The 25,381-nt window shown below is 38.0% G+C and overlaps 3 protein-coding genes across 6 annotated transcripts; 2 read left to right on the forward strand and 1 right to left on the reverse strand.

Moving 5' to 3' along the window:
- Window positions 1–1,483: 1,483 nt before the first annotated feature.
- On the forward strand, window positions 1,484–9,559 carry LOC116260547 (proline-rich receptor-like protein kinase PERK8). Of its 4 annotated transcripts, none has more exons than XM_031638987.2 (10): window positions 1,484–1,835; window positions 2,078–3,147; window positions 4,155–4,631; window positions 4,808–4,894; window positions 5,002–5,072; window positions 5,210–5,286; window positions 5,419–5,566; window positions 6,692–6,847; window positions 6,987–7,255; window positions 9,294–9,559. In XM_031638987.2, exons 2-9 carry the CDS (start codon window positions 2,118–2,120, stop codon window positions 7,185–7,187), a joined length of 2,247 nt encoding a protein of 748 aa, XP_031494847.1. In that variant the 5' UTR covers window positions 1,484–1,835; window positions 2,078–2,117; the 3' UTR covers window positions 7,188–7,255; window positions 9,294–9,559. The 4 variants fall into 4 exon arrangements, with proteins under 4 accessions (XP_031494847.1, XP_031494852.1, XP_031494850.1 ...); XM_031638992.2 differs by having other exon boundaries at window positions 4,167–4,631; XM_031638990.2 differs by lacking the exon at window positions 1,484–1,835 and adding an exon at window positions 1,851–1,901.
- A 1,929-nt stretch (window positions 9,560–11,488) lies between these two features.
- On the reverse strand, window positions 11,489–12,279 carry LOC116260548 (probable calcium-binding protein CML15). Its single transcript, XM_031638993.2, has one exon. It carries the CDS (start codon window positions 12,248–12,250, stop codon window positions 11,759–11,761), a length of 492 nt encoding a protein of 163 aa, XP_031494853.1. The 5' UTR covers window positions 12,251–12,279; the 3' UTR covers window positions 11,489–11,758.
- Window positions 12,280–16,657: 4,378 nt separating this feature from the next.
- LOC116261048 (uncharacterized) lies at window positions 16,658–25,288 on the forward strand. Its single transcript, XM_031639642.1, has 9 exons — window positions 16,658–17,063; window positions 18,990–19,110; window positions 19,470–19,561; window positions 22,592–22,717; window positions 22,837–22,957; window positions 23,496–23,580; window positions 24,443–24,556; window positions 24,644–24,683; window positions 24,948–25,288. Exons 1-9 carry the CDS (start codon window positions 16,896–16,898, stop codon window positions 25,101–25,103), a joined length of 1,023 nt encoding a protein of 340 aa, XP_031495502.1. The 5' UTR covers window positions 16,658–16,895; the 3' UTR covers window positions 25,104–25,288.
- The last annotated feature ends 93 nt before the right edge of the window (window positions 25,289–25,381 follow it).

A 25,381-nucleotide genomic window follows, 5' to 3' on the forward strand; every position in this document is an offset into this window, starting at 1 on the left:
AAGTTCCACCTCATGCAGTGTTTCCTAACCAAGAAAAAAAAATTAAAAAAACTCAATTCCAGTATTGAGGTCCGTCTCCTGTCCAATTGGTGAGTCAAAATGTTTCCTCAAAAGTTTGTTTCAAGTGTTCATTCAAAGCCTATATGTTTTATATATGCACACACGGCACTTGAAAAGATCTCAATATAATGATCATAGGGTCCTTTGATAGTCTTGGATTTAAAATCCTTGTGAATATGATGTGACATGCTTTTCCTGATGTAATAAAAGATTTATGATAAAATCTATGATTCATCAAACTAAGAATAGTAAGTCAAACTTTAGTTCCATATACTTAAGATCATTATTTTATTTCTTTTGCATTGAGAAACTCGTCACATGTAAGACCGAAAAGGAGAAGAGACAATCTTGTGTCCATGGTTTTCAAATCCCCAAGATCTCAAATCTGAGACCATCAAATGCCCCCTTATTCATTTGCTGTAAATACGTGATTTTGTGAAGTAAATGCAGCACAATTTTCCCGGCTATATAATGTTTTCGAACATCTAGAACACATTAATGTAGTGGAGGAGTCAGAGTTTTTTTTGGAGAGACATCTTTCACAGATTTTCATAATTAAAGAGGCACTCATATGCATAACAGACAAAATATTTTAAAGATATTAATTGAAAGTAAAGAAACTTTGAGGGGCTGGTGTGAGCAATATATGTGACTTCGCCTCTGAGTTTATGTGGTTAAAAGAAAGCAATTTTGGAATCTGAGAGCAGTTAGGCCAGCTTATAAATACAAAGATTTTAAATATATTAGTTTTGTATTTTGTAATAAAAACTACAAACGACTTGCTTGGTGAAAAACATGGCCCAGTGTGCAATCAAAGGTTTGGTTTTTCCTGTTTGCTTAGTGAGCCAGGTGGGTCGTCCAACACAGTCTGTTCCCCCCACGTGCAGCCCAACCAGCTGCAACCCACATCACCACCACCAACTACCTTCTTCCTCCGAATTGGTAAAAATCGAAACTGAAGAGGTTGACCATCTTCTGGATGCGCAAAAAAATGTCATTATTGTACAATGTAAAATAATGAATAATAAACAATCTAAAGCACATGGCATTCTTGTGTTGACAGATGAATCCAACACTAATTCACAGGCAGATTATACAACAGTCGTTCAAACTTCCGCTCCCTGTCCATGGATTGCTTCCACGGACTGAAGGCCAAAAATCTCTGCCCTTTGGTTATAAATAACATATTTGACGGCAGAAGGTTTTGCTTTTTGGCCAAGTGACAGAGACCTGTTCAAGTTTCAAGAATTTTATTGTACTGCGGTTTTTAATTCAAGCTAATCAATGGACTTAAAATTTAAGTGTCCTTGTTATTTTATTTAGAGGTATGGGACTTTTAAATTATGTTTCTTGTTTGCATATATAAGCAGGTGCATTGGCTCATGATTTGCTAGAGGCTGCATGTGCAGCCGCTGTTAACAAGGATTTTCCGAGAATGTGTTCTTGAATCCGCTGACACTGACCTACTCTTCCTTTATCTATTGATGACAACTAGCGGCACTAGCGTTGGTATCATTTAGTCCACTATAACAATCTTTGTTTCTCTTTCTCTCTCTCTCAATTTTGAAAAAAGAAAAATTGTACTCTCTCTCTCGCTTTTCCAAATATTCAGATCACATGAGTGTCCAAAGGTGGACACTCTGTCCCACTATCTAAGCACTGATCTCGTCTTCCAATGTCCATGGCTGGACGGTGAGCTGCAAGAAATGCATATCGCTCATAGTTTTTCTTTTCTGATTGAAGGGGAGAACTTTGTATATAATGTAAAATAGAAGGTAATAATCGGCCTTTTTTCTATTTGCTTTCTGTGTTTGTGTGTTTTCTCTGGTTTTTTCACTTGGGTATATTCTTTTCTTCTCCCTTTCTCCTTTTCTTGTTGCTGAGATTTCAGTTACACATGATTGCAGATCTTTTCAGAAGTTTGTGATTTAATTTGGGTACATTGCTATTGTTCTTCATTCAGGTTATTTCTTTCACTGGTGATGAGGTTACAAGTTTTGGTTTTGGTTTCCTGTAGGAGGAAGGTGTAGAAGAGTGGGAGCAGCAGAGGCTGAGAAATGGAAGCAGCATCTCCATCTCCTGGTTCAGACCCTTTATCTTCTTCGCCACCACCTTCACAAGATGCTACAGGACCAGGCGTTTTAGCTGATCCACCTTCTCCCAAGAACCAACATGCACCCCCTTCTCTTCCTGATGCATCAGCAGCAGCACCAACGCCACCTGCTCTGGTGCCACTTCAACCTTCTGGACCTCTCGCCTCCTCTTCTCCTCCACCCCTTCTTCCCTCACAGCCTCCTCCTGCTCCTCCTCTGGTTCCTTCACCTGCTTCATCTTCTGCTCCTCCTCCTTCGCCACCTCTTGTATCTCCTTCACCATCATTGTCCTCACCATCACCATTGCCACCTTCTTTGCCCCTTGTTCCACCGCCACTGCCTTCCTCTCCGCCACCACCTGAATTGACAGCTCCACCATCTAAAGCTTCACCTTTGCCACCGTCAACCCCATCGCCTTCGCATTCTCCTTCGGCACCTGATTTGCCTGTATCTCCACCTTCACCTCCTTTACCATCACCGTCATCTATAGTTTCTTCTCCTCCACCACCACCACCATCACCACGACCACACAAGCATCCCCTGTCCCCTGCTCGTCCGAAGCTACCACCAGCACCTGCAAACTTCTCCACATTGCGGCACCCTCCGACATCGCCGGCGCCGTCTAGTGCAAAGCTACCTCCTCCTCCTCTTTCTCACCCCAAGGTTCAGTCACCTCTCTCATCTTTGAGGTCGCACCCAGCTTCGTCTTCTGCACCACCACCGTCTAGTCTCCCAAAGGCTGTGATACCGTCAAATATTTCTTCCACGAAGTCATCTAGTATCAGTTCCAACAGCGGATGGAGGTCTCCGACATCGGGTTCTAGCAGGAATTCTGCTGTGGCTAAGTTCTGTGGTGTTGTGGGAGGAGTGGCCATTTTTGGCTTGATTGCGCTTATCTTGTATAACGCCTACGCGAGGAAGAAAAGGAGAAATCGACATGGATCTGCGGATGATTACGTTGATTCTTTGCCTAGAAGCGTTTTGCAACACTCAGGTACAAGTGCTTGCAAATGAAGTGCAAGTTTCTTGTTTATGCAGTTGCAGACTTCTTCGATTGGTCTTTTTTGTGTTTTTGCTTGCTTGCAGCCTACTCATGGCTTCCTTGCTTTATTGTAGTGAGAAAAGTAAAATATTAACCGTCACTTTCGTTTTTTCTTTCGTGAGAATAGAGAGACCATGATCAGGGTGGGAGACCTAGCCGTGCTGGTTTAACTTGCCTTAGCTACAGGCCCCTCCCTGACAGTATAAAATTTACTTTTTCTGCTTCGTTTGGAAATTGGGCAGTGGAGCATGCATTGCCATTTCCATCTTTGCTAAGGGTGGGACAATGTAAAATTTGCTTGTACAGTATTTGGAAACTACATACACTGGGATATACACAATGGTTTCCATCTTTGACACTGGTGTCTATTGTGGACACTGGCGGGGTTTCCACAAAAACCACCTCTTCAGGTAGGTGTTGGGAGCGCTGCTTTCAAGCCATCAGCATCCTTTCTTTGCATTTCTTTTTTCTTTGAAACATGGCCTCCAAGCAAGATTTTCTCATTGTAGATTCAACATGGAGACCACAAAATGACATTCCCCTAAGGGGCCGTTTAGCATTAGGAATGGCATGTGAGTGTTCCATAAATCTACCTCAAAATTGGGGTATATTCATGGGATACTTGTTGAAGTGTTGGATGAAATTAGCCCAAATTTAGGGCAGATTCGTGGAACACTTTTACCTTGCTCCTAATGCCAAACAGCCCCTAGATATCCTTAATTGATTTGCACCCTGACATCATTGAGTCCTGTCGAGGGACTTAATTATGAAGATAAAGTGCCTTAGTGGATTTGGTTTATAGAAGATGATATCCCTGTGTTGGTTTTGCAATGAGTGCAATTCCAGACAATAATATCTCTTGCTCGAGTCCCAAAGGAAACACCACACTGATTTTTTAGTTTGTGTTGGTAGCAAATGTGTCCATTTTTTGTGGTCAATGTTCTCACAAATTATTTTAGGTTCCGCTGCAGCATTTTACAGGCACATGGATGAATTATCTGGAAGTGCTTCTTCCCACTCTAAGCATCGGAACATGCAATCACCACGATCACCTTATCCATTGAGAAATGGCTCTGGAAGTGATGGTTTTGGTACACATATAAGACAAGATTCAAACGGGATTGGTTACTCCAAATTCTTCACTTTCCAAGAATTATCAGATGCAACCAATGGGTTTTCAGCTCAAAAAATTTTGGGTCAAGGTGGATTTGGGTGTGTATACAAAGGTCGCCTACCAGATGGAAGAGAAGTTGCAGTGAAGCAACTCAAAATTGGTAGTACACAGGGAGAACGGGAGTTCAGAGCTGAAGTAGAGACTATTAGTCGCATTCATCACCGTCATCTGGTTTCTTTGGTAGGCTACTGCATTGACTATGACCAAAGATTGCTCGTCTATGAGTATGTACCGAACAACACACTTGATTATCACCTGCATGGTAAGTTGGAAATTGTTCAGTTAGAACCTTGCTTTGCAATCACTTGATTGACTGCATTTGTTCTCCATTCACAAGTTCTGGTTGCAGTTATATAAGTTCAATATGCATGCTGCTCTCAAGTAATAGTTTGCTTTCCATTAGTAATTTAGTATGTACTGGGAATTTGTCTTTCGTAGGAGAAAGAAGGCCTGTAATGGACTGGAAAACAAGACTCAAGGTTGCTGCAGGTGCGGCTCGCGGAATAGCATACCTTCATGAAGATTGTAAGTAAATTAGTTGCTGTAACTGTATTGGTTTGTCTATAATTTCATAGCATATATTTGTCCTGTCATTTTGCCTTGATTTTATGCTTTCTTACTTCACATTGCAGGCCATCCCCGTATTATCCACAGAGACATAAAATCTTCAAACATTCTGTTGGATGGCAATTTTGAAGCCCAGGCATGTCATTCTTTACTCATCTGTGTGTGTTTGTGATTTTCTTCTTTCCTCTTTTTCCTTTTATTGGTAGCACAGAACTTTTAGCCTGCTGTCAAATGATCCTATTTATGCTGTTGGTCGCTGTTCTCATGTATCAGGTTTCAGATTTTGGTCTTGCAAAGTTGACCTTGGATGCTGATTCGCATGTAACAACCCGTGTCATGGGAACCTTTGGGTAGTTCTGCGAACATAAAGCTGAAAGCCAATTTGTTTTTACTGCTACTGTTGTCTTCTACATCATGCAATTATGATATGCATGACATGGATGCAATTTAACCACTTCTGATCTATTTTTTCCAACCTGCAGTTACTTGGCTCCTGAGTATGCATCTAGCGGCAAGTTGACTGATAAATCTGATGTCTTCTCTTTTGGGGTTGTGCTACTAGAACTTATCACAGGGCGGAAACCAGTTGATACATCTCGGCCTTTGGGAGATGAGAGTCTGGTTGAGTGGGTAATAAATCTATTTTTGCGCTTCTTTGGAATTAAGAGGAACTAACCTTCAATGAGGCAATTGTGATGCTGTCTTGAGATTTTTGGATTAGAGAGAGAGAGAGAGAGAGAGAGAGGCTTCACTACTCTTTTCTCTGTATGTGTGTGCATGCATGTGCTTATGTATTCATATGGTTTATTTATTGCGCATTTGTATCTTTTATCTACGAACTTCCTTGTATAACAAGGATAGAGTAAAACACTGGAATAAGATGTCAAACATTTGATAACCAAACTTTACTGGCAACTTGCAAAGACAAAACCGAGTCCTGGAGTTAATGAAGTCATTAGCATCTATAGTAAATAATAAATTATGTTACCTGACAGCATCTTCTTCTTCTATTTCCTGGTAAACCATTGATTATCTATTTATAAAATGGCTCAAAATTGTTAGGAATAGAGCCAACATCATCAAAGAAAATGGTTTTTAGTCAATGTTAGAAATGGTAATTGGCCATGGACCCCATGGTACTTGGCTACTTTTACCTTTCAGTTGTTGCAAAAAAATAAGGAAAATAACTTAAGAGCTGTGAAATACTTCATTGTTTCTTATTCCTGTCTAGAGTTGGCTTAGCTAAATCTTGAATTTAAGCATTCATCTTTTTCAACTAAGTTCTTTATCCATTTCATAACCTTTCTAATTACTTTGCACTATTCTCATCAACCAATTGCCCATGGCTCAATAAGGCAATGGTTAACTCATATTTGGCCTGCTCATTATAATCTTATGTAAGACGAAGCACGTAAACCTGTTTTTGCATGTCAGGATTCAGGATAAGACATGAGTATATATGTGCAAGCATGATAGCTCATTACCTTTCCAGGCCTTGTGATCACTTTCTTAACTTTGTGCAAAATTTTCTTTCCAAGTTCTTGTGAGTAAATGTCTTCTGAGTTGGTTCTAGATATCTGTGTTTTTTGTTCGTGCTTATAGAGAGATTTTATTTTTCTACATCCTTATTGCAGAAAATGGCCATTAGGTTATCTTTTTCTGTCTTTACTCTTTCCTTTTGGCAGGTCTTAAATTGGTCTTCCATTAAAATTTGTACTTGACAACTCAGTGAATTTAGAAAAATCTTGTGTTTAGGCTCGTCCTTTGTTGCAAGATGCACTTGAGTCGACCAATTTCCAACGGTTAGCTGATCCAAGGCTTGAGTATGTTGAGAATGAGATGTTTCGAATGGTTGAGGCAGCAGCAGCATGTATACGTCATTCTGCTGAATTGAGACCACGCATGGGACAGGTATACTAAACTCTAAAGCACTATTTATTATCCAACAGATAGAGGGAGAAGTTACCAGTTGAAGGTAGCTGCTAAATTATGAAATTAATCTATTTAGCAGTGGATTTTAACTTCTGGTTCGTGTGTATTGACCCCTCAGGTAGCAAGAGCGCTTAGCAGTGAAATAGATGTTTCAGATTTGAACAATGGGATGAAACCGGGCCAGAGCAGAATGTTTGACAATGCAGAGATTTCAAAAGAAATAAGAATGTTTAAGAAGATGGCATTTGGTCCAGGGTCAAGTACTTCTTTTACCAGTGCAACTGACCGAGATTCTGGTCACTCTAGTGGGCATCAATGATAGATGCTGGTATGTTACTTTGAGGTTCTTCAATCAAGAACCTGTGAATCTCAATATGCAAAGCTAAGGTAAGATTACTGGTTGGAATGACTTAGAGCTTCTTTCTTTCTCTAGGTATATATATGTGTGTGTTTGTGTGTGCAGGGAATGGGTTCAACCAGTCTCATTTTGACATGGTGTTTCCAACTTTTCTCTTTCATTCTCTCACCTACTGTTGTTGACACCCCCTTCTTCTTTTTTCCTTTTTCCTTTTGACATCCACCATCCTTCCTGATGAGGAGAAGGGACTTGAAAGTCCAGTCACACCTAAGTCACATGGGTACTTCAGTAAGGTCCACGTACCCGTGTCGCCGTACCCATACCTAAAATGAGTACTTTGATACTTGGGTAACTATAGATTCAAACTGCTTAATTTTACTTTGATTTAATTTTTTTCACCTTACTTTTTATTTTATTCTTTAGATGTGAAAATTTGATTGATGTTCATATTTGACTAGGGGGCTGTTTGGTTGTCCATATGTTTAAAGTTTTTCATAGGTTTCTTAAACACACTGCTACAAGAGCCGTTGATGTATATTTTCTATATTATTTATTTGTTTATGTTGATGTATATTCTTTATTTTGATACATATTTTCTAAGTATTTCTTATTGTTTATATATATATACGGCCGTAACCCCGCACCTAAGTTTTTTGAAAATGGTCAGTACCCGTATCCGCACCGGTACCTGCATCGGCACCCGTACCCGTACCTATGTGACATAGAGTCACACACAACACACACATATAGAGGAACAGAATTCTTTGGGCCGTCCATCCATTCGGCCTCTCACACACATAGCCCAATGCAACACATTGGATTGCATGTGCGAGAGTCTGGATTCCTTTGGCTGGAGGAAGCCTTGTTTTGTATCTCTCTCTCTCTCTCTCTCTCTCTACACACACACACACACACATATATATATATATATTATTAGATCACTTGGCAAGGCTGCAAATTCTAATACATTTGCAAAACTACTCTGAATTGAAAAAGAAAACCCAGAAAAATAAGATCTGCACCAATATATATAGAGGAATTGAAATCAGTCAGCTGCTCGATGTTGTCAGATGACAAAGTATTTAAAAGTCATTACTACGACCACTTTGTAATGGAAGCACTAGCAACTGTTTATGATGTTTTCAATGATGATTTATGTAGCATTTATCCACTGTTTTTGAATATTTAGCCATCCAGTAACATGCGACTGTGGGTTCAATTGTCACACACCAACGCTATATATATATATATATATATATATATATATATATATATATATATATATATAGAGAGAGAGAGAGAGAGAGAGAGAGAGAAAGAGAGGGAGAGAGAGAGGAATTGGTAGGTGATAGACACTTAGATATTAGATGGATAAGGAACAAACATTCTTTACCCTTGAACTTTTCCAGATCAGCGGTTGAGGAAAAAATAAAGAAAAAAAGATGATCGGACATTTTTGTCATTTAATGTTAGTTTACACCTTTTATTTCTTGTTTTTCTCTAATAACTAGTCTGTAAATGATCAAAGGCAAAGATTGTTCTTTATTCATCTAACATCTAAGTGTCTGCTACCTACCTACCTACTTATATATATATATATATATATATATATATATAAAATCAGCTGGCTGCCAGAAGTTGCTGGATAATATTTAAATCTGCTCACTAAAAAATACCATAAAATGTCACTAAAAACACCATAAATCATGATTATATCATAAACCATTACTAATGCTTCTATTGCAAGTGTTGGTTTTAAGAATTTTGTCATCCAACAGTATTCGGCAGCTTACTGATTTCAATTCCTATATATACCACATATGTGTGTGTGTGTGTGTGTGTGTAGTAGTTAATAACTTAATATATTACATGTATGATGATGATCTATAGCTATCCTAGGAAGAGAGACTAGATATATTTAGAGCTGATGACACTCGGAATCATGATCATCTAGCTGTTTGGTTGTAAGTATGTCACTTGTTTCTTTATTTGAATGCATTGGTGTATGTGTGCTGGTAGGCAGTTCTGTTGCCCATGCATAAAGTTCTGATCTGTTTTAACTGACAGGTAGGATGAAGATATTTGGTGCATGAGGCGATGCATTTGCATTCAGAGGGATCTGATTTTGTACAGAGGCCACTGTATTTCTTAACATCTTTGACCTTTGGTTTTCTTTTCGTATTTCAGCTGGTGTAGTCTCCGTCTGGCATCTTTCTGACTGTTATGTCACAATGTCTATTCCGAGGGTTGCCATCAATGGCCTATTTATCTGTAAACGAGGCTTGAGTGTTTTGGTGTGTTTTCTTGTTTACATATGTATGCAAGTTTTGCTCCTTCCCGTCTCTGCTGCCACGATTGCTGCTTCTGGTGGTGGTTTGTTTACTAGTTCACTTAAGAAAAGCCTCTACTTTGGAGGTGTTCGTGAGTGGTATCATCACACTAATTAAAAAATCTGAAAGTTTAGTTGTTCGTTGCTTCCTTCCACTAGCATGTATCGATGGTGAGAGGATGTAGGCTCTGTGTTGTTTGGTCCTGTGAACATAGTCTGCAGACATCCGATATGTACACATAAAAGTTCATATTGCTAATAGGTGAGATTTAATGAAATTTCTGTTGATTTTTACTAAACCCACCAAACAATGGGGATGTCAATGCGTTGGACTTGTCTGATTACCACCGCCAACAAGAAAATGACCACTCAGGTTGAGGAATAAAATGAGGATACTAGTTATAATTAAATCAAGACCGACCTCCAGTATTTGCGTTCGAGTCTGAACCGAAATTAAATTGTATAATCTGATTACACTCATGTAAGATATATGTTTGGTTTTTACAAGTTTTAGTTTATCTTTGAATCTTTGCGTAAGATTTCTATAACAGTCAAATGCTCTAGGGGTTGGTGCAAGGTTAGGATGAGAGCTGTTTGGCGGCACATGAATGAGAGCTTCTGCTCTTTTACGAAAAACATGATAAAATACTTTTCATTTTCACCCAAAAAATGTTCTAACAAACCTCTGTTATTTGTTGCTTTCAGCAATGGTAGATCCAAGAAGGTTTTGGGGCTGTAGCACTTCTTTTATTCCATTTAATGATAGCCCCGTGGTTGGGAAATAATATTACAAAAATAACTTTGTTGGAAAATAGTCTAGTTTGACTTAATAAAAAATTGCCCAGCACACATTCCCTATTCTTTTGTTAAAAATTGCTAATCACGTTCAAGCTTTCGTCATCTTGGAGTTATAATTATTCCAAAATTGTTCTTTAATGATGCTTCTGAAGACAGGATCAAATGGTTGCGGAATCACATATTTAAATTCTTCTAATCAGCACCGCTTCGGCCCTCTTTGTGGTGGTACCCACCAAAAAATATGCTTATATGATGACCGTCGATTATCATAAGTAGACGGTGAGGATAAAATATCTCTATAAAAATGTGATTTATAACTTTTAAGAACTATTTGCATGCTACAGAACTCCGCTCTGAACAGGTCTTGCCACATGATGAATCCCTGGCTTAGAAACCCGTTCAAAAGACTCGTACTTCAACAAATAATTGGGTGGCATTTGCTTTGCTGTCTCTAAGGCTCTTTCTTTGAGATATTTAAGTAAGAATTTGAAAGATTCAACCAATATTTGATGTTTTTCATCCACCGCATTCATTTTGCCGTTTTCATGGCTGTATGGAATTTGGAGAAAATGAGACTGAAGAGACTGATGGGGATAGCAAGCTATGTTCAATTAAGCGATGATAAAGGACGTTATCGGGGAATCTATCCACCATCATTTCACTGTTAATTTCATTTCAACTCTTGTTTCTCAAACAGAAGGAAGAACCAATTACCAACCAGCATATTGGCTGCCTTTAGAATAGACTTTTTCTTTTAAACACTGACACGGATTTCTAGATTTCATTTGCTTTTCCAAGTTGCAGATCTTTAAATATGAGTGTTTGAATAACAACAGAATCGAACTCTATGAGTAGGTAAGAAGGACCGATTGCATTCCAAACGAATGAATCTAAGGTTCCAAGAATTCATAATGACATGTAAACTCCAAACCATGGGAAAATGAAATATGATTTTGAAGAAGGAGAAGATGATCCCCGCCTTAAACTGATAAAAATATATGAACATAATTGCTATGCACGGAGATCATCATCGTATCATGCAGCCAATCTGCCGTTGTCGCATTTTGATATTGATCCAAAGACTAGCCTGATTGACGGTGATGAACTGGAAAACCTAGACATGATCCAATCATAATTCACAAATCAAGCGAAATATCTTTACTTACAAAAGAAAAAGAAAATGAAACAAAAGGAGAAATATTTTCTTGGCAAAGGAAAAGAAGATAGAGAACGCCAAACAACCCCCTCAAAGTAATGGGGAGAAAATTGCCCAAGAACATAAGAAGAAGGAGAAGAAACCGTAGCCATGTCTTCTAAGGCGCGTGGTTTCATCGATTAGTCGGTCGACCGCGATTCTTGACGTTCTCAATTGTTAGGTTGGGACGGAGACTCAAGGTTCACAGTTCTAAAATTTTCCGCCAAGTTTGGAATCGGCGGCCGACTTCGCCATGACGGAGGCAAACTCCGGGAAGCTGATGGCGCCATCGCCGTCGGAGTCGGCCTCCCGAATCATGTCGGTGAGCTCGCGGAGGGTGAGGGCGTGGCCGAGCTTGGCCATGGAGCGGGCGAGCTCCGCGGCGGTGATGTAGCCGTTGCCGTCCTGGTCGAAGGCCTGGAAGAGGCGGAGAAGCTCCTCCTGCCTGCTGAGCTCCGGCGCGATGGCTTCGACCATCTCGTGGAACTCGACCAGGCCATTGCCGTTGGCGTCCATGTGACCGAGGAGTAGGCGGACCTGGTCGCCCGGCAAGGGGCCGCCGGCCGCGTTGCTGATAAGGCCGAGGGAGCGGAGGAAGGCGGCGAGCTCTAGCTGGGTGAGGCTGCCGTCGGAATCCATATCGAACCGATTGAATATCTCCCTGAGCTGATTCAGATGCTCCACCTTCATCTCCATCGTCATCTCTCTCTCTCTCCCTCTCTCTAGACTCGGTCAAGGTAGACAGAAGCGCGATCATGCCACCGTGAAATATATGAAGATAAAATCTTTCAACTAGAGTACACTTTTCTGATATAATTCACAAAAGCGTCTCACCTTTTCAGAAACTCTCATTGCGTGCTTCGCCTTTTGCGAAACCTCTTGCCTACTCCTCTAATGATTCGGCTCAAAACTGAAGCTGATCTGAATAGTAGGAAATAGGATAAATAGTTAGATTTAGTTTCCAAACTTGGTTTCTTCTAGTTATACCAAATTCAACAGAAATCTATTTTTAATATACTTAGATTATCCAAATCCTACTCATTTACATTTCTCCCGATCTCAGTTTTGGTAAAAGCCCATGATTATAAAAATCAGATTCGGAACAGTAATGTGAATATCTGAAAAAGCAAATATGATTAAAGATATATACGATTGAAATCCAATCCATTGACATCCCTAATGATTAGCAACCCTGCTCATCTGAAACGTATCTTCTTCAAAAACACAATTTGGCACGGGTTAGACCACAAGTTCCGCAGTTGACAGGGATACGAATGGATCAGGCACACCCAGTTACTAATCTAAATTTGAAACCATCAGCCAATGAAAAACTAGATCCGATTAATCGGGTTTGGATTTGAGATATAGTTCACAACTCAAGTTGTGATTCTGAGTTTGGTTGGATCCAAATTTAGTTTTCAAATTTGAACATGAGATCCAATTAAGCCAAATTTGAAAAAAGTTAATTTGGGTAATGAAACTCACAAATTAAAGTCGATCCATTGACATTCATAGCACTTGAACTCGACTGTATCTAATATAGTGATCCAATCTCTAGATCTGTCCTTGTCTCAATCGCTAACTCTTATGAATCCAAATTTACGCGCTAACTTTCAACAATCAAAAGAGCAATAATTTAAGACTGTGGTATATGTGATTATCTTTAAAAAGATAAATAATTATTTTCACAGATCTAAAAAAAAAAATATTTTCATTTGAAAGGAAATAATTCACCAAAGCGGGGATTTCGGCTTGAAGTTTTTGCCCGAGGGTTCTTTATTCTGATTACATTAAAAGACAAGCGCCTAAACGAAATTTTTCATAAATATGAAGAGAGGAAGCTTCGCCACCTGTTGCGGTTTCTTCCTTGACGGTGCCAAGGGAATCGTTGAACTGGATCGGCAGACAGAGCGGCGCCTATTAAATGATGGATTTTTTTTTTTGTATAACTCATAATTTAGTAATTTTATATTTTAATATTTTTTTAATATTGCTAACAGTCTGAATATAATTTTCATTTATCTTTGGATTAGTTTTATATAGGATGTTAATGGTTTGGACTCAAATTAGATATATTAGTATCCACTTTTTTGGATATTCTCGTATCCTTGAATTTAAATTCGGATTCGGATATGGATGAAGAGAAGTCATATTCAAATATGAATATGAAATCAGGTTTTACAATTTGAATCCAACCTTTACATTCATATACACATTCAATTTCTTAATTGGATATTAATTTTTTTCATATCTGATTTGTTTGGAACAGTTTGGTCTCACATCCAAGGCGAGTAAAACAAATACCGTATTTAAAAACTACAGGAAAATGATGATTGGAAATCCCCGGCATGTGGCTGAACCACAAATTTGAAGTGAGATGGAAGAAGGAATCCTTGAATTTTTATTTCTTCAATGATCTCAAATCCCTTCATATCTCAGATAAACAAACGTGGATCTCATATCTAAGCTAAACAAACAACCCTAGCAAACGTTATTGAAGAAAAAAATAAAAATAAAAGCAATTGTTTGTTTTGAATCCGAGATCAGGTTTGTCCAAAATGAGTTCTTCAGTCGAACGGAGTAATTGTAAATTCACTTAAATCTCGAAGCAGCCCCTTAAAGAATGGGCCTAATATCAGCTTACATATTTAAAAGAATGGTTGAAAAAATAAACAAAAAGGAGTATAGAACAATGTATGTAAACAATACATTTTATTAGTGAGCAAACCAAATACAATACCGCTACCCATGTTTACATTGACTGAAAATGATTCGATCATCTCAAATCTCAATTTCATAGAAGGCTAGTTTCTGCTTTAGTTCTCGTGGGTGTCGACGACTGTGTAAGTTGTTGGTGGGAAAAAAGCATAAATATTTAAAATTAATTATTAAAAGAGAAGAACAAGGAGTATAAAATAATATATATATATGACCAATGCTTTGTATTCGTAAGCAAACCAAATACAATGTCGCCATCCATGTTTAGATTCACCGAAAATGATTGCGGTCTTATGAAAGCTTTTAATTTTGGCTTTTAGTTTGATTCTTGTGGGTTTTGGAGTCCTGTAAAAGCTTTAAACCATTGAAAGAAAGCGAGCAAAAAGAGTTTGTTAAGCTTCCATCCAACTCCTTATCTTCGTAGGTCACACGACCTACTTTTGATGTTTTGGGGTGCCGCCTCCACCGTGCTTCAGCTTGCGCGTCCATAACACATCTATTTTGCAGCACAAAAGATTGATGTGTCACGGATTTGAAACGAGAGCCAACTACCTACTAGCCCCTGCTCTGACCATTGTGCGGCCCAGATGGAGATAAGGTCAAAGGGTTTGGCGATCCCATTTTAGCATCTAAGCATCCTAAATGCGCATAGTGGGTTCCACTAGAAAGCAAAACACGTGTGAGATGGACGGCAGAGATTCTAGATCAGTGATCCCATTTTCTCATCCAACCATCCTAAATGCATTTATAATGCATTTATATGGCCAGATAAATGAATGCACTTTTTGGTTGTTTTATGGCTGCTTTTATTCGATTCAATATTGTCGAAATTGGTTTCTGAATTGAATCGAAAAAAAAGTCTGTGAATTCATAAATGGAGTCGGAAACAGAATCGTTTGTGAATCAGAATGGTTAAAACAGTACCTTTAGTTTTAAAAGAGCAAATAAAATTTGGAAAATATTATGAAATCAACAAAAAAATAAAAATTAATTTAAAAACTTTGTCATTTTGGGGGAAAAAATGATGAAAAGGTAACTATATTCATTAGTGAGAAAATGGAATAAAATATTTAACAAAATAAATCACATGTTTTATGGTAATTCTATGGTTCATCATCCCAGATTCCTTCCAAAGATTCATGATTCTTACTGGATTGTAGTACTAAATTCAGCTACTTACTAAACACTTAGGTCAGGAATAAAAACTATATCCCTCTGATTTTGATTTTTAAAGTGGTTTTTTTTTTGGGCATTATGACCTTATTGATACGATCTTAAGAGTAGGTTGAGGCAAAACATATACTAAGTTGATCATTTGTTACATTTGAATGGTGAGCATGATAATAATAAAACCAACAATTTCATTAAAAATACTTGAATCAAAGCATGTTTTATACCGAAGTAAACTTTGTAAATATATTAAGATGTTTATATCGTATCTGAAATAGCTTTTGAACAAAAAACATCAATGGGTCTGGTTTTTATTGTATGTATCTATATATACACAAACACTAAAACCATGCTTCAAAACTCTTTAGAAAAATGGTTTTACAGAACCAAATTTTGACAAAAAACCGCTTTTTGAAGGAATGTATCCAAACAAGACCTTAAAGTTTTTTTATTTTCATCCATCCAAACGTAATGTCAGATACATACTAGATATTTTTTTATGATTTAGCCCAAATAGGCCGCCGGTTGTGCAATTTACTTATTGAAAAATTTACAAGCAACGACTCATTTTTTTATTTATTTATACATAATTGTCAATGTTTAAGTAGTGGAATGCGCACATGCATAACAGGTGCAATGCCATAACACCAAAGTCAGCCTCATCAATGTTTAAGAAATTACAAATGACACCACACATTTTTAAAACATTTCACAAGTACATCTTTCACGAATGAAACATATTAAAGAACCATATAATTAGATATCATGTTTCTCATGAAACCGTTTTTGTTTTTTCACATCATATCTTTTCTTTTGGCCCATTTGGTAGGAGCATATGGCATGAAACCGGGCTTTACACAAATTATATATATATATATATATATATATATATATATATATATATATAGAGAGAGAGAGAGAGAGAGAGAGAGAGAGAGAGAGAGAATCCGCTTGGGAAAAAATGTAAGGCTGTTGACACTAACATAAGTTTCAAGTATATATATATATATATATATATAACCCGCTGGGGTTTTTTGAATGTATGTGAAAAATGTGAAGCTCCTGCTAGTAAGTCCGTAAATATGATGTCGGGTTTTAGGATTATCCCTAAAAGTAAGGCATCTTTTCCCGAGTAAAAGGAAATGGTGGCCGTTTTTTTAAAAATTGTCTAAAAGGTGAAGGTTCATTAAGTAAACTCTCAGCGGTAGTGGGAGGGAGGAATGTGCCATTGCCGGGAGCCAATCTGCCTCTCTCCGGGAATTCTAGAGAGAGAAAGCGGAGGGGGAAAGAGAGAGCCTTCTGGAATCTTCGGATGCCCTAATTCTCCTTCTGTCTCTCTCTCTGACTTTGCGAGAGGCCTCAAGATCGAGTTGTTGGTCTCAGCTCATTCTTTTGGGCGTTTCCGGTCATCCTTGGTTGGCTGGTTGGTGGTATTGGCGGCTGCCCCAGAGAAGGAGAGATGGCAGAGGATCCTCAGAGGCTGAAGAAGATCGCGGCGGGGGCGTATGACTACGAGAACGACCCACGATGGGCGGACTACTGGACCAACATCCTTATCCCTCCCCACATGGCCTCCCGTCCGGACGTCATCACCCACTTCAAGCACAAGTTCTACCAGCGATACATCGTAATTCAATCAGTGTTTCTCCCTCCTCCCCTTTTGCTTATCCTTATTTTTCTTTGCTTTTCGATCTTCCGTCTTCTACTGTTTAGCGGAAATTGTTGCTTTTGATAGTTTATTATTCCAATGTCTGTGTGAGTGAGTTGGATTTTGCAATCGATAATGATAATGCTTTCCTGGATCCATAAAATTACGTTTACCTTGGCTCACTAAAAGATGCCAGATAATTGCATGAACGAACAGTTCTTGAGTGAAGTTAGAAGTGGAGGGAACATCATTGCTGCCATTTTTCTTGCCGTTCTGTTTTCTGGTTAGTTTCACCTTTGGAATTATGGTGTATTTCTTGTAAGCGGGGTTTCATGTGCAAATGAGGGTCATTACGATGCCCCTACGATTTAAATGGAAAGAGAATGTTCTCAGTTGGACCCGCTGGAGCCGATAGCCCTATAGGTTAGCCCCGACTCAGGCAGGTAGTGTCAGCTTTGGCTGCGAAGGCCAGATATTCATGGGAATCAAAGGATTGCTGGTCGTTTTAATGGCCACTACTTGCCCCACTATCAAGCCAATGTCATCTGATGATATTAAACACTAAATATAAGCTATTAAACGTGTCTTACGACTTGCCTATCTTTGGGTTTGATTAACCTTTTGAAACTCCATAAAGACACATTTTTGCCTGTTCTTTAGGAAAGATTCATAAAGGCCTCAGGATAGGGAGCCGTGAAGGTGACGGCAGACCACATGAAGGATCTGGCATCGTCATACACCTCAATGAATTATTAGTTTACTATATGGTTTTTCTCGCCAGTTCATGCATGTTTTTTTTATCACTTGGGGAGTGTTGCAATTTTGAAAAGCCTGTTGAATGTCAACATTTGGAGCGTTGCTCTTTGGAATCTCTTCCTACATTTCATGGAACCCTCCTTTTAGGATTTGTTAACTTGTTTAATATGTGATATCCTGTGCGACAATTTTTTTTTTTGTAATAGATATTGTTAAGTAATAATACAACCACCTCTCTGTCTCTCTCCATGCATTTATCTTTTCCTTCCCTAGGGCGTTGGATCCCTTGCAGAGGATGTTCCTTGAAGAAAAGTCTTATATGCAACTTAATAATGCTGGACCTTTAGAAACTCATACATTTTAATGAGCTATATGACTCAAAAGTGTGCTCAGGTGCTTGTCAACAGTCTAAATGCTTAGTTTGAGCACCTAGGCGCCTCAAGTAAATGAATATATTTTTTTTTGTAAATTTTAATGCCAAAAAGTTAATCTCTTTTTTTCTATATTTTAGCATATTTTTTGTGCTGGAGGAATTTCAACCATCCTACTTTTCCCATTTTCTTATTCCTTATTTCTTTTTCCCTGCCTTTGCATAAGTAGTTTTTTTGGGGGCTGCCATAAGCTACTGAGTGTATAGAAGGAGAACTAGTGACATATTAAGGTTAAACTTCTAATGGGACATCCTATGATAGCTGTGGCAGGTGTCACTTTGAAGCAGGTAGGGATATGGTGAATGTAGTCATCTGCCAAATTCCTCATGCTTCTTGGCAGCACCATTTTGGTGGGGCCAGAAGAGCTACTTTAATTATCCATTGGACTAGAAACAAAGAAGCATTGCTGCACCTTTCCATGGCCTTACAATGTTTTCCAAGCATTTATGTCAAAATCCTTGCTGAATTCATGCAATGGTGGAACAAGGGCGGATGGTGCATTAGCAAAATTTGGATAATTTGATGACGAAGTCATAAATTGCATTAGGCTGCATAATGGCGAGTGGTGGAATTTTGCCAATCTCAATATGTCTTGTGTGCATAATGATTTGAGCCCTCAATTCTGTTTATCTTGCATCATGCTGCTATATGTTTGTTTCTTTTCTTTCTAATCATGTTTCCATAACAATACATATTCTGGGTTCTGGTTTAACTTCAGGACCCTGACCTTGTCGTTGAACCTATGTCATCTTCCACTTCTTCACAATCGACAAGAACATCATCTTCATCTGCTTCTTCTTCATCACCTGCAAATGAGCAAGCCCGCACCAGGAACACTGGTAAGCTTCAGTAGGTACTTTTACTAGATTAATAATTGTATTGCATATGCAATGCAATTCATCTTGATTTCATTAGTAAATTGGTTGCACCTTTGAAAACCCAATTCCAACAAAGCTTCCTAGATCTAAATATAGCTTCGTAGAATTTTGTTGTTGGAACTATCAGATAATAGAAAAATTGGTCCCGTTTGATCCAATATAGAGGAATAATGCCTTTACAGATAAGGGTGGGAAAGGTAGATGGATACACATGGCTGGCTTTGTTCAGTAATGCGTTCCAACTTCCAATATCATTGTAACTTATGTGCATACTTTCGGCTATTGGTCCTTTTGTTGGATCTGAAATATTTATTTTGCAGGGTCTGAGACTGGAACAACAACAAGGACAAATGCCGCACCTGGTCAACTACGTTGGGACCGGCAATCCATTCAGTTCTCTGTGAATGCTTGGGTAAGTCTCTTCGTATTTGTATAAGCAAAATATCCTCGAATTTATTTTCTTCCCCATTAGTGTTTGGGTTGGAGGGGGTGTTATGCTTGTCTATACGAGATTTGTTTAAACAGATAACACATGGAATGAGCAAAATTTTCTCTGCCATCCCTGTTGGCCTTTAATCCGTCTTCTCCATCAGTACAACATGCCTTTTACATTTTGCTTATGTTTCCATTAATAGCTTAAAAAGTTGTAAACTCTTGCTGTTTAGGATGGTAGCAGAGCCAGAATTTTGACTCTGAAAAGTGGATGACACCATGTAACACCTTAATAGATTTATAGATTTGAACTCAACCAACATATGGCCATTTGCTATAAACCATGGTAAAAGAATATATCTCCTGATATTTTGAAGGCATCCATATATTATCGTTATTTTGAAGCTAGCTTACAATATTTGGAAACTACCTTGAATTCTCAAAAGATCATAAAAAATGAAAACATTGCAATGTTATCCTGAGATATTCCGGGTATTTTCTGTCTCTTGTAAAAGTCTTTTTTTCCATATTTTTAAGCAGGTTAATTTTTCATCTTCTTCTTTTATATTTTCAGAAAGTTTCTGTATTTGTTTCTTTACATTTTGCAAGGAAGATATAATAAAACTTGCTATTTCAAAATTTTTCTTTGTTTTCTTATATTTTTTCAATATAAGAAATTTTCCAAATATTTTCCCTTGAATATACACATCTTAAAGAAGCTTCTGAACAGGACCTTCACATGCACGATAATGCTATGAACATCTTTTCTTCTTATTAGTTTACATTACTTGTATTTAGCATAACAAGTGTTGGAAGGTTTGAAGTCGGTATTGAATTCTCTTCAATCCTTCACAAGTTTGTTTTTTGGTTTTTGGATATCAAGTGCTGAGATTATTACTTGAAGAGGTGAATGAAATGTTCTGGAACCCTTTTATTGTGCTTTCATTTGGAACAGAGGAGTTGGATAAAGGGTACAGGAAATAAATTCAAACATGAACTTGAAGTTGCTAAGGGAAATGTGATGCTCTTAAAATTGAGGTATAGGGTAGAAAGATTTCCGTACTGATGAACCGTGAAATTCTCATCTGAAACTCTTAATGAATTTTATAAACAGCAATAAATCTGCCATCGGAAGTCCAATGAGGACCTTTCAATTGATTTATGCTTCTAGAGTGATTTAGGAGACAAATGGAGAGACCATATTAATGAAAGCAGTGTTATGAATATGGCCTACACTAGCATACATCAGGAACCTTAAATGACTTATGAGAAGCAACAAGTTAGAAGCTTAGCTTCTCTCTGTCCTGGAGAATGTATGATGGAGACAGGAAAGGTAGGTCGAAGTGTGGTTGTGGAGTTAAAAAAGGCGTGCACAAGGGCAATATTAGACTTTTGTGAAGTTGAACATTGAAGAAAAATCTCCAAAGATTTAGAAGAAAGAGCTTCTCAAAAATGGGTTGTTTACCTGTGACTTGTGAGAAGGTCTAGCTAACTTAAGAAAGTGAATCATGTGCTGAAGATGAAGGTAAGAAGAAGCCTTGTTGCGTTTGTTAGTCATTCCAGTTGTCCTGTTACCTGTGTAGCTGAACACACTAGATGGGCCCAGATGGTGAGTGTTGGGTTGTGGGGGGGGGGGGTGTAGTGGTTCTAGGCAATGCCTAAGGGGGCCAAAAAAGAAGAACATTATAAGTTTATAACAGTATATAGAATAACAAACAAACATATAAAAATACAAATCACATAATATATGCAGTGTAACATATATAAGTTATAAACCTTTAAGGAAAAAAAGAAGAGGAAGAATAAGAACTGAAAAGAGAAAAAAAGAAGGAAAAAGGTAGAAGAAGAAAAAGGGAGGAAGGAAAACCGTTTGTAAATTGATTCTTTTAGCTTCTAGGGACCAGCCTATGCAGCCTACCTTGGTACTGTAGCCTATAGATAGGAAGGGGCTGCCGTGTGAATCAGAAACAACCAAATTGCAAGTCTGCCCCAAGGGCCTAGGCATTTCTAGATGCATCTTAATCACTTTATTACATTTCGTGTTCATAGAAAAAAGAATATTGTGGATCTATGGCCTATAAGAACTGAAAAATACTAAAATAGTCATTGTTATGAGTATATATTAAGTGGAGCAGAGACCTACGGTGCCTAAAAAGTTGAAAGCATGTTATTATATCATTAACAAAATGAATAAAAAAGTCGGAATATATGTCTGCTTATGTTACAATTAAAGCTCAGTTTAACCATCACTAATTCCTGTGGGTTATGGCAAGACTTCTTGTTCGCAGATAGATGAACGAGGGAAAAAAATTAAGTGGGCATTTGTTTAGGCTGGAAAATGTTTCAGGGAGTACTGGACGAATGAAATGTCGCCTGCCCATACATCCCAAATCATGCTCGGGTGAATTTGTTTCACCTGTTATTACTTTGAAGGCCAGTTTTGAGGGAAAAAGTTCAGATGGTGACTAGCCATGTACAACCTGAGAGGGGCTGGTGGGAAGTGATGTAAAGGTTGTTACTGTCTTTCAGCAGTCATCATCTAGGATTATTTAAAGAGGCCTTGCATATCTTGGTCACTAATATATGAACTTTATATTTATGACAAAAGTATGAGGGGCAGTTTCTTCTTTCATTATGCATCTTGATACTCCGGTTATGCTCCAATAGAATAGGATGACTGCCAAGGAAAACTCTTGGGTTCTCTCCAAAAACATGATTATCTCTTAAAAATTTTCCTTCATCATTTGGAGCAATTATTGTGAATTTCAAACCTGTCCTTTTCATTTGCAATGTTGAGTTATAATGATCCGGCTACAGCATTTGGGTCCTTATTAGGAAGGTGCCATGTGACAAGCTTTTAGCATTTCCTTATGAACAGACCAGTATTACACATTTGATGAATTTGATCTAAAGAGCTTCATCCTTGCTGTGATATTTGAACTCTGTTTCTTGTTTTTTTCGGTTAGCATAAAAAATATCTAATACTGCTCTTGGTGTCTGGTGGCTACAGGTCTTTGTTGTGACTTTGTTGGCAATCCTTCCTCTTGTACCCCATACATTGTCAAATAAGGCATATCGATTGGCTTTGCTGGGAACAGCAATTTCATCTGGATATTCTCTGTACTCATTATATGGGGTAAAACATTCATCGACTATTTTGTAATCATAGTTATTGAAATGCTCTTTCTTGTGTTGTTCACTTCTTATATCATGCCACTTGTTGCTTAATTTTTTGATCTCTTTGCTTTTTTACAGAAGCCTAGAGCATGGAACTTGCAGGCCGTGCAAGTATGGTTTCAATCTGTGGCTTCAACGAAGGATTTTATCTACCTTCTCTACTGTCTCATTTTTGTTTCATCACAGACTCATGTCAAATGTTAGTAAGCATTCCCAAACACGGATCCTTGATGCAATAATTTAGAAAATTTCCGTAGATGTCAAAATCCCAGTAGTCGGCTGACTAGTAGGCTATCCACTGATATATGTTTCAAGTTTTCGACCTAGCGACTAGTTGGTCAGGCTAGTTTGTATGCCTAGTTTTTGGTCAGCTAATTAATCCGTGACCTACAAATATATATGTGCATTTTTGTTATAATCATAGAGGGTTCTGTACTCATTTTCATGTAAATATAAAATGCATGTTTTGATTTATTTGTAAGTCAATTGAGTCAGTCCTCTAGAAGGTCATGAGCAAAGTGGACCATACTAACTAACAATATAACACCCCTATGAATAGTGGAGCCTTACCTGATTCAATAGGGGAGAAGTTTTGGCGTCACAAGTTGGACTTTGTCCTAACTAGCTCTTAGGGCTTTGAGCAAGCTATGTCAAAATTCCTATTCTGATAACTAGAAATTTTCAGCGATTGTTTCCATTTTTTCTTGCTGATCACTCTCTTTGTGGGTTGTTGGCAGTTTCTCTAATACCTGTGCTTTGTCGAGTACTCGAGCATGTGGCAAAGTTCCTAAGACGCAATTTTAATCATTCCAATTTTTATAGGTATATATCTTTCTGGTGATGAAATCTTGGTTGCATTCTTTTGTTGCTTTAACATCTATATATCAATGTGCTTAAAAACATATTTCCTGAGTTTTAACTTTTAAGCACATTGCTAAGGAGAAACCTAATGTGCTTTTATGAGATTGCATCCACAGTTTATTTGCTCCTGGTTCTTTATTTTATGAATGCATAAATAAATACTCCAGATCTTTCCTGACATACAGTCTAAGAGACACACTTATCGAGGCATTGAGACTTATCTGGTTCTGTGTTGGTGCTTTTTGGATATAATGGATGTCCATGCATGAGTTATAACTTGGTTTATATGCATACAAGAACAAGGAATCATGGGTGCTGCAATAAACTTGATTTTTCAGCTTACTCTATCTAATTCTTTCTTCCTTTGTTGCCCTTTTTCTTTATTTTAACTTTCCCTCTCCTTTCCTTTCTAATTTTTCGACATATCAAAAAGTGCATTCTGAAGTTAACAAGCTTAATATTTTTTAGTTAACCAACAAATTAGGTAGAATAAGCTGAAGATGTTGCAAAACATGGAGTTTCAGGTTCCTTTGTCATGTCATTAATTGGATAACAAAAGAACTTCCTCCAGTTGTGTGAGTGCACATATTGGTCGTTGCGCATCCAGATGTGTATTAAGTTTATTATGCATGTGCTGTGCCCATGTACATGCTTGTGTGCGTCACTGGATTTTAGTGTTTGTTTTCATTCTGTTTAATCCTGTCTGGTTTTATTAGGCATGTCATTGGACAGATTAATCTTGGTAATTTCTTATCTGGCTCTTGTTAGACACATCCGCAATCCATTTCTGCCAAGGTTTATAATTTACTGGACTGATTGACAGGAAATACTTGGACGATGTATGCCTCTGGGTGGACTCAAACACTACGACCCTGAGCATCTTGAGTTCAAATGCAGAGATTGGGCTAGGATTTCTTCTCATTATCGCACTTTTCTCGTCAGTCTTCTGGTCTTGCTTTTTGTTATAGTTCTTGATTTTTTTTCCCTTTTATCTAATATGCTCACTTTTTACATTGACTGTTAGGTGGCAACGTAATATCATACAAGCGTTCATGTATTGGCAGGTACCATACTGCTCTCTGAAAAGATATGATATTGTAAATATATCTTCATGATATCATACGAGTGCGGCAGAGTTTTGTCTTTTATCAAAGTTGCAAATCTTGTCCATGACTCTTTTGGACTGTCCAATCGGTGCTGGGGTTATACTCTTTTTTAATATAATTTTATCGTATGGGTTTTTTATTTTTTTGGAGCATCAGCGCTTGTCCTGTGTTTTCCATTTATTGATGTGACCATTAATTTTTTCTTCACCCCCTCTCTTGTAGCTCTTGAGGCTTATGTACCATGCTCCTGCAACTGCTGGCTATCATCAGAGTGGATGGGCTAAGCTTGGTCGGGCTGTAAATCCTTTAATCAACCGCTATGCTCCATTCCTGCGGACCCCGATTGCAGCAGCCCAGCGTTGGTGGTTCAGGCAATGAGTCACTGTTTCTTCTTTTTGGTTGTCATTTGCTTTTTAGGCCTTTAGGAAAAAAGAAGATGCATTATTTTCGCTTTCCATCTTTTAAGAAAAGATGGTTTAGACACTGAATTCTGTAACACGAAAAGGTTCCACGATCTGACTTCCTTTTCATTAATTTAATCTTTTGTCCTAGTTGGTATTCCATTCAGGTCCAGAACGGCCGCATGTCTTTACTGTAAAATAGTATTTCCACACTTGTGCTTTTCTTCTTTCATACTGAAAGCGGTCGGGAGACAT

This window comes from Nymphaea colorata, chromosome 9 (assembly GCF_008831285.2).
Source record: "Nymphaea colorata isolate Beijing-Zhang1983 chromosome 9, ASM883128v2, whole genome shotgun sequence".
In the NCBI taxonomy this organism is placed as follows: Eukaryota; Viridiplantae; Streptophyta; class Magnoliopsida; order Nymphaeales; family Nymphaeaceae; genus Nymphaea; species Nymphaea colorata.